Source organism: Eulemur rufifrons, chromosome 12, assembly GCF_041146395.1.
Source record: "Eulemur rufifrons isolate Redbay chromosome 12, OSU_ERuf_1, whole genome shotgun sequence".
Taxonomy (NCBI): Eukaryota; Metazoa; Chordata; class Mammalia; order Primates; family Lemuridae; genus Eulemur; species Eulemur rufifrons.
In genome coordinates this window covers 25558480-25571212 of record NC_090994.1, presented here as the reverse complement: position 1 = coordinate 25571212, position 12733 = coordinate 25558480, and the positions used below count along the sequence as shown (strand labels likewise).

Genomic DNA, 12733 nt, shown 5'->3' with positions numbered 1-12733 from the left:
AGGGATCATAGTGGAAAGCAGGAGTAGGATGGGAACTGTAAATTTTATCCCCTTCCTTAAGCAGAGTTTTAGACATTTCCTATACATTTCCTAATGCATTGTGGAGGATTTCTTGAGTTTTCCATTAGAAAATATTCTGTAATTTAGTAGATTCTTTAGTAATTATGAGTTTCTTGTGTCTCTATATTCAAAGTTCTCTTAATTTTTTGGAAACTACATATATCTATTTAAATGAGTTTAAGCTGTTTTACTTCTGAGTTCTTTTAAACTTTAGTTAACTAAATATGTTTATAGATCTTATATTTTCCAAATAGTAAACCTCTATCCTTAATTTTGGTAATACCTATTTATGCTAAATTACTTCTAAATTATTTTATTTTTCTCTTCCTTTTTTTTTTTTTTTGCTCCTATTCTGTTCAGAGATAAATTATTATTAAAGCTTTTAAACATTTTTTAAAACATTCCAAATTCCAGAGCATGCAAAAACAGGACAATTGGAGCAAGAAAAATAGAAAAGATCACGAGAGGAAGGCTCTTTTCGGAAGTGGGATTATGCTTTAGGAAATGTCCCATAATATTCAGATATTTGTGTGTGCATCGTATATTAAGTAATCTTGCATCCCTGACTTGAAAAAACAAAACAAAAACAATGAAGCAGTAATACTGCTTCATTTGGAGCTGTCTGAGTAAGTCTCAGACATTGAAGAATGTAAAACAGAGTTTAAACCATAAGTTCTTCCAACAGAGCCATGTGCTACCCACACCTTGGAGAGACAGGCTCATAGAGAACCCTACTCCTGCCATTAAAAACATGACTTAGATGGACTGAGAGTAAAAGAAATTGTGATCATGGGATGCCCTCTGCTCCTGGGCTGCTTACAGTTTAGCTTCATTGTAACTTCTTTGCTATGAGATCATTTTGAGATCCTAAGAAGGCAGATTGCTATGTAATAGAGTAATTCAGGAAGCCTCCTCTACCTTTTGATTCTCTTCCTTACTTGATTTGATGCATAGATTGTCACTAGAACCAAGTTGGATTATTTTCGTAATCCCAGTTGTTGAAGAAGAAACCAAATAGAATCCTGAATGCCTTCGGCTATTAAATGATTAAGTAAAATGGATGAAAGAATAACAACAATAATAATCATAAATAATGGCAGCTGTAATCTCTGTTCATTGAGCTTGGTAGTGGACTGAGCATCCCTGGAGTGCTTCTGTGAGGTAGATATTACTATCATTGTTTTACAGACCAGGGCCTAGCAAATACATTCAAGACATATAGCTTGTAATACGCAGACCAGATGTAAGCTCACTTCTCTCTTACCACATAGCCGTAACTTTTGTGCTACTCCATGTAGCATGGGTATTTAGATTTATCTGACTTGGCTTGTACCACAATCTTTGATTCAAGTAGTATTTGGTATAATTTTTATTGTTAAAATTTTACTACAAGTTGACCTACTGTAAAGGCCACACAAACTGCTACTATCTTGGCCAGTGTTCAAAAGCTAGAAGGTACTGTAGGAATTCCTGAGAAGAACGTTTACATCACCCTAGAAATAGGGGAAGCATACCTGGCTGCGGCCCAGCCCTCATTTCCCAGGCTGAGGTGTCAGCATGGTGGCAGACTTTCAAGTAAACTTCCAGTACGCAGGCAACGCCCCATGATGCAGCTGATCACGGTGACCACACAGCTGCCCATTTGATAGTCAAGACGTAGTTGCTGTCGGGAACAAGGCCTCCAAAAGCAGCCACGAGCGATATTCTCTAAGGCTAGGAGTATTCATAATCTCCATAACTGCATTTCATTTCATGTAGTCTAATGTTTCTTTCTATGTGATATGCTTTTTCAATGAGAGAACTGCAGCTATTTATGCTATTACTAGAAAGAAATGTTTTGTTTTACCAGGAGCTTTTTCAGATTGATTCCCTTTAGATTAACAGTGTCATCCCAGTGGGCTTGGTGGGCTTAGTTCTAATAAAGTAAGGGATTTTTGAAACGTTTTGAGCAAAAACTAGATTAGAATAAAGTGAATCATAATGCTTGCTTTTACTTTTTTGTTTTTCATATAATAAGGTTAACTAAAGTTTTTTTTTTTAATCATCAATAAGATGCCATAGATCTTGATATTCTAAGGAAATGGCATGAGTTCGTAATTTATCAGATGAGATGGCAGTAATTTTCTCAGAGATTTCATTTCTTCTGATGTTTTCTGGAGCAACTGGATTACTGCTAGAGCTTTAAAAAGATTTGGCCTTTTCTTATAGGCCTTAAGAAATAAAGTTTTCTTTTCCCCTTCTTCCCTTCCTTCCTCTGTCCCTCCCTCTCTCTCTCCCTCCCTTCTTTTCTTCTTCCCTTCCTCCTTTCCTCCAGAAAAATAATTAGCACTTATTGTATGTTTATTATTTTTTTAATTGACAGATAAAATTGTATGTATTTATCATGTATAACATGTTTTGAAATATGTAGATATTGTGGAATGACTAAATCTGCCTAATTAACATAAATGTACTTTATTTTCATGTCTCTGTACTGAGATCTAACAGTTGGATTGAATGCTCTTAAAGTTGGCATTTATCTTTACCATAATTTGGAAAACTTAGTGGTCTGTCACTGTGTCTTTTTTTCTTTGATTTTTTTTTTTTTTCTAATACTTTAAAAAGCACAGAATTTTATTTGGATTTCTCAGATTCACATTATAGGAAATATTTTTGTTAATATTTAGACTGTACTCAGGTTGTTTTACTTCTGTATCTTCATGTTGTGACAAGTTAAAATTGCTCGTTGAGATTTAGCACAGATAAGTAAAGGTAAGTAATAGAATAGTTAGGGAGAGGTGTGCCATCCATTACATTTACTCAGGGAGAACTCATTCTTCTGCCTTCATTTTAAGGAGAAATTATTCAAATTCCAGATATTCAGGCAGACAGTCTGGTAGTTGTGGGTCACCTATAAGACTCAGTTTAGGCTGAACATGCTGGCTTGCGCCTGTAATCCTAGCACTTTGGGAGGTGGAGGCGGGAGGCTCACTTGAGATCAGGAGTTCAATACCAGCTTGAACAAGAGTGAGACCCCTTCTCTACAAAAAATAGAAAAATTAGCCAGGCGCGATTATGCGTGCCTGTGGTCCCAGTTACTTGGGAGGCTGAGGTGGGAGGATCACTTGAGCCCAGGAGTTTGAGGTTGCTGTGCACTATGATGATGCCACTGCACTCTAGTGGGATGACAGAGCAAGACCCTGTCTCAAAAAAAAAAAAAAAAACTTAGTTCATAGATTTAGTGCGTGTGTTAGATGATGAAGTTTATAGTTGGCACCATTTCGAGGTTTGTAGCTTTGATGGTAAAGAAGGAAGAAGCTATTTATCTCACTGCCATTCCTCCTCTGAACAGTGGGGTTTGCGGCGGGACGCCAAGGAAATGCAGAGTAGCCTAGCGTTCATCTCTTTCCCTGTTCTTGCCTCCTGCTTCTTGACATCAGTTTATGTCACTCACTGTTCCACTCAGTACTTCATTTTGGAATGCTTGCACCAGTGATACAATTTCGAGTTGTATTAATGTGGCTAATATTAGAGATTTTGAAAAAAATATTGTATATTATAGACGTTTAAAAATATGCCACAACAGTGCCTTGGAAGCTGTATTCAGTGTGCTGAATGGCAGTTTTAAAAATAAGATTGAGGGTTATTTGAGAAGAATTAAAGCACATTGTGAATCCCCAAGGAGAAAGAAAAAAAAAAATCATATGCCCTAACTCACCCTTATTTGAGCATGAAATCCTTAGTGCATACAGGACTAGTGTTCTGTAATATACCTTAAGAAAAGCTTTAGTAGAATGTTAGGTATTTTCAGATAAGTTATAATTATGTTTCAAAAGCTGCTTCCAAAGTAGGAACTTGAAAAAGTAGATGTGGTCTTTACCCTTTAACAAATCAGACATTTTCTTGTGTTAATCTGTTTAGCAAATACTATTTTCTTTAATGAGAAAAGATACAGCAATGTATTTGAATTATATGTTTTATCATTTTTGTCAAATACTGTCTAGTATTCTTTTTTTTTTTTTTTTTTGAGACAGAGTCTCACTCTGTTGCCCAGGCTAGAGTGAGTGCCGTGGCGTCAGCCTAGCTCACAGCAACCTCAAACTCCTGGGCTCAAGCGATCCTCCTGCCTCAGCCTCCCGAGTAGCTGGGACTACAGGCATGCACCACCATGCCCGGCTAATTTTTTGTATATATATATTTTAGTTGTCCATACAATTTCTTTCTATTTTTAGTAGAGACGGGGTCTCACTCTTGCTCAGGCTGGTCTCGAACTCCTGACCTCGAGCGATCCACCCGCCTCGGCCTCCCAGAGTGCTAGGATTACAGGCGTGAGCCACCACGCCCGGCCTAGTATTCTTGCATATGCAATTTTAATGATTGTGTCAGATCTCAGATTACCAAGGGATGGCAGTACTGGTTATAGTTCAGGGTAGAGAGAAGCCAGCTCTGTGCTGAGGGTACAGGGGGTGTGTATATTCCAGCAGAAGGGTCATGTGGTCTTACGGATTCAGGCTAAAACAGGTATAAAAGCCACATGTTTAATTTAGGTTATGTTCTTTCTGTTACCTTGTGGACTGGTCTAATCACTTAATTTTATTGCCTAAGTCCTCATAAAAGGGACATTATGAGGAAGAAGTCCCGTTAAACTACCACCAAAATAGCAAGACTATTGAATAAATACAAATTAACAACTTAGAACATCTGAAATAATAATTTGAGTCATCATTTTACTTGTTGAGTAGTAGTTTTGACTTACATGATTTCACATGGTGATACTTGGCCAGGGGAGAGGCAGGATTTCAGGGGTAGAAGGAATAAGGTAGGATAGTGTGCTCTGACCTGCCAAAACTATGCAGTGTTGGAATCTCATACTTAGAAACACATGCAGAGTCTGTCTTGGAGGGTACACTGTGTGTCCATTTTATTCAGCACCGTATACCCAGTGTACCTAGCACAGACCTGACACACAGTGAGTATTCAGCAAATATTTATTTTCTAAAATTAATGAATGAATGAACAAATAAACAAAAGAAGTCACAAATAAATAACAAAGGAAGAATAATATATAGCTTGACAAAATCATTCTTATTAGTGTGTTCTGAAGGTAGACTTTATTTTGTGATTATTGGGGATTCTCAAGGAGGGAATGTGAGATTTTTTGTGTCTATTAATTGTGGGTAGCTTGAAAGACTGGGAATTGTTACTTATTAATCTAACAGGTATCTAAATGAGTTTGGGGTTTTTTTCCTTTCTTTTATTCATTAGTGGAGATAATGACACATTCTCTACATTTTTTGCCTGGGTAGTAAGGAGAGGCAGGAAAGATAATAGTTGTGAAAGTTTGAAGTCCTATAAAATATAAAGCCCTGTCCTTTTTTGTTTAATTATTGTTTACAGGCTGCCCAAATTATATCTTTGTGAATTCTGTCTAAAATACATGAAAAGTAGAACTATTCTGCAGCAGCACATGAAGAAATGTGGTTGGTTCCATCCTCCTGCCAATGAGATTTACCGAAAGAATAATATTTCTGTCTTTGAGGTAAGGTAGATGTTTTGTAGTTGCCATCCATCCATTTCAAAAACAGTGCCACCTGTTCTGCATCTAATTGTGGAAATTGATTTTTTGGGGGGGAAATGTTATTTTACTGTTGTGCACTCAACTACTGAATCAGATAATCAGCTTTATGAGAAGCAGAATTGGGCCATCCCAGGTGGTACCAAGTTCACAAGCTTGACCGCAAAATAAATTATTCTGTATTTCATTGAATCAAAGACATCAATTATAATATGCCTTACTATTTTCTTGACCGCAAAATAAATTATTCTGTATTTCATTGAATCAAAGACATCAATTATAATATGCCTTACTATTTTATGTGCTGTTAAAAAGGAAAAGGTATTACCAATTATAATTTTTTAAAACTTCATTTGGTTATTTAATAGTTTTGTATATGTTAAGATGTGATAAAAGTACATCTTGGAATCTATGAAATATGGCATTTAAATGAAAGGAATTCTATTTATTTAAAAGGAATGTCTCATAGAGATGTGTTTAATGGCATTAGTAAATCTTATTATGATGATATGACTTTTGCCATGTCTGTGATTCTGTGCTGCTGTTAGTAGTGGTCCTTAATTTCTTGATCCTGAGTTCTGTGGTTTGAGTGCCAAGTATTAATTAGTTGCTGTGTTCCCTGTTAATTACTACAACAGTAGAATTTCAGATTGTCAGGTCCATTCAGTCTCTCACTTTCCTGGTCTTCCCTAAGACTTGACTTTAGGTGATTAATTGAGGAGCTCTTTACCTTGGGAGAAGGGGGGGCGGGTGTGGTATACAGTACTGTTTCAGAACACCCAAAAGCAAATTGCTTCTCAACTTAAGCATATATTGGTGGGTATTTTAAAAAGTAATATTAATTTACTTAGATTGTTGAGGAATTCAGTTAGTATGCCAGACAGTGTCTTGGGAGCTAATATGGACTTCCTTTGGCATTTTTCATAAAAGAGCAAGCTCTAGCAACTCCAAGAACACAGGGCTGTCAGGAGCAGTAGAGCGTAGTGCTCCTGAGCTTGGCCAACCTGAGTTTCATTTGCCAGGTTGTTACCTAGGAAACGTACTTGGTGCTACTGCTTGGCAGTAGTTAATACTCCCTCAAGTAGCTTAATTTGGGGGTAAACCTGATCATGGTAGTCAGACTATATTGCTTCAGGCTGCTGTGGGAGAATAGGTTACAGTTATATCTTGTTTTACCTAATAAATGTATTTTAGAAAGATTACGTTTAGATCTTTTGTTGAATTAAATACTTTTGAAAATTAAGCTTGCCATCCCAAGGATTTCTATGATTAATCTTTTTATAAAAGCAAAAAATGCTATTTTAAAGCCAGATTATCACCTCCATATCTAGCTATTCCTGCTTTGTTGAAGTACACTACTTTATGTATTTGATTATCTTAAAACAGCAGGTACCATATTACTACCATTTATTTCACAGGGTAACTTCTAGGTTCCAGTGTGTCCTGGTCACTGGCAGCTTCTCTTCCATAGGACTGTGGATACCTAGAGATGCTTGGAACTGATACGTGTTATTCTAGAACTAAAGAGACACTCTAGTGACCATTTTGTTCTGTTTTTTCCCTCTAGGTTGATGGGAACGTGAGTACCATTTATTGTCAAAACCTGTGTCTCTTGGCAAAGTTGTTTCTTGACCACAAAACACTCTATTATGATGTGGAGCCATTTCTTTTTTATGTTCTAACACAGAATGATGTCAAGGGCTGCCACCTTGTTGGCTACTTTTCTAAAGTAAGTATGTCAGCTTAAAATTTGTTTGAATTCATATGGAAATCTGAAACAATCTTTGTTGGTTCTCACTAGACAGCACTACAGGTGTCATCCAGCTTTTTGGAAAGGAAAATAGAAGGAACATTCAGAAACTTACCAAGTGCTGGAAGATGCCTAGTAACATTCAGCAGCCTATATTCTCCTAGGAACATGAACTGCTGGCAATACTCAAGAGGAAAAGTTTCTAAATGACTTCGATTCCCATGGTGATAATAGATAGAACTTGTGAAATAAACAGTCTTTACCACTGAGTTCTTTCTCAGCTTAAACCTTCTCTTCCTAATTTGAATTTTAGGCATAGAAATAAGAGTAAGAAGCCGTTTTTATTAAAGGATGTTTTCTCCTCCTTTAATCTTTCATTCCCTTGGCAGGGGGAGTTTCTTTTCTAGTCAAACAGCATAAAAGTTTAATTTTATTTAAACAAGCCGTGGTAAAATCTAACCCTATAATACAGTTAAATGGAAAGTACTAGCTTTATTTAGAGCTCTTTAAGTAGGCTCTACTTCATTAGCTAAATATGATTTAAAATATATTGACTAATTTATAACAATGTGTTTGTACCCAAATCCAGGACTTTTGTGTAAAGTTAGGTGCAGCTACTGTTGGATGGCATTGCTTTATTTTATATTTTTACTCTCCTGGGATGGTTGCTTTGTAGGTAATGGCAGTGACTAAACATTGTCCTATCTTCTCCCAGTGGGGTGTTTTTTTCTTGACATACACTGCTATTCCCAAAGGACCAGGGCGCTGTGGTTTTGGCTGTTGGTCTTTGTTTCTTGGTAATTGGCATTAGCATTACTATTCAGTTTTACCAGCCTGTTGTTTTAAAACTTGGCTTCTATTCTATTTCTCACAGGAAAAGCACTGCCAACAGAAATACAACGTTTCCTGTATAATGATTCTTCCCCAATACCAGCGTAAGGGCTATGGCAGGTTTCTCATCGATTTCAGTAAGAATTATATTAATTTCTCATTATCTCTTCCTGTGGACTTTCTGTGTATATATTTATATATATATTTTAAAGATTTGTAGATGATTTGTTGGCTGCTGGTATCTTTTATCATATTGTTGTATGGATCTTTAAAACCTAAAGCTACAAGTTCCTTTTCTTTTGATTGGACATGGAATATTTTTAAACAGCCAACATTGAATACAATTTTGTGTGATTTGTAACAAACACCTTTAGTTTGCCACTGTCCATTTACAATGGAACTTAATTTTATGTAGTAATACTAACAATACTTAAAAACATCATATAACTAAAATTAGTATTAATGAAGAAGTACAATGCCTACCCTATTTTTGTTACCCAATTATCTGAAAAAAAAAAAGTGTGCATTTTTTAGTTAGGCTCTACCTAGTGGTTAAAAATATGCAACACATCTTTAAAGTCTTTAAAAGTGAATGATATAGGAAAGAATTTAATCTGAGTTAAAAAGTGAGAGCTAACAGTTCTAAAGAGATCATTGTGGAACTTGAGTTTTGTTTCACACGTTGATAATCTTGGCTTAGAAAGTTAAATGTATGTTTGTATTAAATGTTACAATGATTATAAAATAGTGATTTGAGAGAGTATTTTCCCTCAGATATTGCTGTAAAATATTTACAGGAATATATGTAGAAATAATAGTTCAAACTAAGGATTTTGATTCTAGTCTTGAGAAGTTAATTCTTATCTGGATCAATTAAGCTTATTCTCCTTGGCTTTAAAGTATATTTTTTTTACCATGTTTTATTGAAAATATATGTTACTGGTTATTTTGTACATTTTCTGGCTTTTTTGGATTAACAGTATTGGGCGTAACTCAGATTATTTCCTTTAATACCTTGTTTTGAAATAGGACTCATGATTGGACATGTTATATATGCCATTAAATAGCAAAGTTAGGAAAAATCTTTTATTTATGGTGGTTAGTATTTTTGAGGTATATAAACAACAATCTGTGTGCTTACAGTATTTGTTTTTATTTACTTTTCTTCATATATTTTTCCAGATTACCATTCTGAGACTGCTTTTAAGTTTTCTTTAATGACCCAGAATACCACATTTTTCTGCCATCTCTGTTTTGGATTCTTTGCCCTTAGAATTTATGTCTTTCTTTTCCAGTTCTTGAGAGTTATACACTAGACAAGAGGACAGAGTGAGACCACCATACACTCCCAGTGACACTTGCACACATGTGGGCAGTCTTGCTTGCCAAGAATTAGTGTGATAGGTAAAATTGTGAGGAAAGCTTTGGTTAAAGTGAGAAACTACTATCTAATTTGCTCACAGAAGAACTGTAGTATTAATAGGATTACATAAAAATTAAGGCATCTTTTGTATTTCTCAATTTAGATATAACAGTTGCCATCTAGTGGTCCAAATAAACCAAGGGTGGTGTTCCTCCCAGTGCATTGAACTAAAGAGTAGTGTCGCCCTGATCTTAGTAATGCAGCCTGTTAGTATAATAGAAGTCCTATTTTTTAACAGTTTGAATATTTTAACAAGGTAATTTATATTAACTGTAGACAAACTAATACTTACCTAATCTTCATTACGTGCAAATTTATGTAGCCTTTCATGCAATTTGTTTTAAAGTGGTCTTTGCACTTTTGCACTTTTTTTTGAAATAATTTACCTTTGAAATTATACTTGGATTGATTGTAGAAGAGCGGATTGCTATTTTGGTGACTCTAACTTTTTTAGGGTCTCTGACATATTTGTTATTTGGGGGTTTCTTTAGGTTATTTGTTATCAAAGCGTGAAGGCCAAGCAGGATCTCCAGAGAAACCATTATCTGACCTAGGTCGTCTTTCCTACATGGCTTACTGGAAAAGTGTAATATTGGAGTGCCTTTATCACCAAAATGACAAACAAATCAGCATTAAGAAGTTGAGCAAGTTGACTGGAATCTGCCCTCAAGACATCACTTCCACACTCCACCACCTCCGGATGCTGGACTTCCGAAGTGACCAGTGAGTATCGCATCCCTTTGTAGCCTTTGAAAGGAAATCAAGGGGAAGTTTTTGGATCAGGCAGTCAGATTATTGATGAAAGGGCATTGAGTGGTATCACTTGGTGATGATGAGACATCATTTTCCTTTCTACGATACTTGATTTGATTCACTGTGTATATATATTTTTTAACTTTTTCTGGTCTTCCTCCTAACCTTAGGACCTAAGCTACTGAATATTTCATCTTCTAGTATTGGTAGCTCTTTCATAATAGAAGAAGTAACAACTCTGGAAACAGTGACATTAAGTAAAATATGCCCACGATTAATTTTCATGTAAATGGCGCAAAGTGAAATATAGATCGAAAGGAAGAACATTTCACCCTTGCCTGAAGTGGTCCAAAAAAGCTCACAAAGAAAAGAGGCATTTGAGCTAAACAGAGAATAGGAAAGAGTGCAGCCAAACTTCGGAGGGGAAAGAATGAGACAATAAATGGTTAAAATAACCCATTGCTATGGTAGACAGTGAAGCATCTGGCCAACTTCTTACTTATTAGCTCTCTCACCTGGCGGCATGTTTCCATATTTCATCTTCCCACACAGGCTATCTTTGAAGCATTCATTGTCTCCTTCAGGCTTTTCCAGGGGTTATACCTCCTTATTCATTTATGTACATCCTGTACCTTGTTGATTGCTATAAACTTTTCCCTGGTTCTAGATTTGTGATTATCCGCCGGGAAAAACTGATCCAGGATCACATGGCAAAGCTTCAGCTGAATTTGCGGCCTGTAGATGTAGATCCGGAGTGTTTGCGCTGGACGCCTGTCATAGTGTCCAACTCTGTTGTCTCAGAGGAGGAAGAAGAGGAGGCTGAGGAAGGAGAAAACGAAGAGCCGCAGTGCCGGGAAAGAGAATTGGAGACCAGTGTAAGGGCTTGAATAGTTTCTAGTTTTGATGACAGAAGATGAATTTTTGGTTTTCATGAGTATTTGTGATAAGTATTACAATATCTTACCAACAAAGTAAATTCACATTAGAATCTCAGTTTTATTTCAACGGTAGAAATTTCAGGAAGACGGAATCTGGTTTATTTGTGTATTTTTAAGCCTTGGACCATTAGGGAGATCGTGGAATTTCTTATAATGTGTTACTTATGATTAAGTATTTCTTAACAGAGTGCTAATAAGCAGTTCAATTTAAGCTGTATGATAATTGAGGAATCTGAATTGAATCTAAATCTAACAGTTGTTAAAAATGAAGATACATTTTCCTTAAAATACAACATTAAGGAATTAAACATTTATGTTTTCTAATAATGCTAAAAAGTTCCATGGATACACAAATGTTTTAAGCCATTAAAAGGTTGATGATAGACTGTGCTGCATTGTATGGTTTTCAGTATTTTTCTTCATGTGATACCTTTTTGGTTATTTTTAAAGCATTGCTTCATCCCTTAAATATTTGTGTCCTTCTTTGATAAACGTAAAAGAAAAAACTCATGTCCCTCTTTAGTGCAATTTAATTTTCAAAATGAAATTAAATATTCAGAATAAAAATAAGTTATATAATTTCATAAATTTTCTTTCATATTTCTCCAATGCCTCGTTCCTCTTGCCCATGCCCCAAGATCTGGGTCTTTCCTGTTTGTGAATTTTTATTTCTGAGAAATTTCATAAATAATCTCATTTAACATTTAAAAGAACACTAATGTTCGCTTGGCTTGTTGAAGATGGTATTTGGTAGTTGTCAAGAGCACAAGCCGTGGAGCCAGACCACCGGGGTCGGGGCCCCGGCTGCTCCGGTCACCATCGTGTGGCCTGCTGCACTTGCTTACTGTCTCGTGTGTGTGCCTTGGTTACCTCATCTGTGAAATGAGGATATAGTGATAATTCTTCATGTGATCATTGGGAGAATTAAATGAATAATACAGATAAAGCATTGAAACAGTGCCTAAATGTAGGAAATTATCACATTAGCTATTTTTTTTTTTTTTTTTTTGAGACAGAGTCTCGCTCTGTTGCCCGGGCTAGAGTGCCGTGGCGTCAGCCTAGCTCACAGCAACCTCCAACTCCTGGGTTCAAGTGATCCTCCTACCTCAGGCTCCTGAGGAGCTGGGACTGCAGCCATGCGCCACCATGCCCGGCTAATTTTTTCTATATATTTTTAGTTGTCTGGCTGATTTCTTTCTATTTTTAGTGGAGACAGGGTCTCGTTCTTGCTCAGGCTGGCCTCGAACTCCTGATCTCAAGCGATCCTCCTGCCTCGGCCTCCCAGAGTGCTAGGATTACAGGCGTGAGCCACCAAGCCCAGCCCACATTAGCTATTAAATAATTGTTCATTTTCTTTTTAAAGCTCAGTTTCGCTTACTTGTCTCACTATTTAAGGTAGATATAATAGGTAGGTAGGTAGATAT

At 36.3% G+C, this 12733-nt stretch overlaps 1 protein-coding gene across 2 annotated transcripts in view; it reads left to right on the top strand.

Moving 5' to 3' along the window:
- Nucleotides 1-12733, top strand: part of KAT6A (lysine acetyltransferase 6A) — a 117132-nt gene that overhangs the window by 94153 nt on the left and 10246 nt on the right. The window contains exons 9-13 of one of the 2 annotated variants that reach the window (XM_069485007.1): nt 5437-5578; nt 7182-7343; nt 8239-8332; nt 10110-10341; nt 11039-11246. In XM_069485007.1, the coding sequence (XP_069341108.1) occupies nt 5437-5578; nt 7182-7343; nt 8239-8332; nt 10110-10341; nt 11039-11246 (838 nt within the window). Of the gene's footprint in view, nt 1-5436; nt 5579-7181; nt 7344-8238; nt 8333-10109; nt 10342-11038; nt 11580-12733 lie in introns of those variants that run through there. The other variant, XM_069485008.1, reaches the window with a different exon arrangement.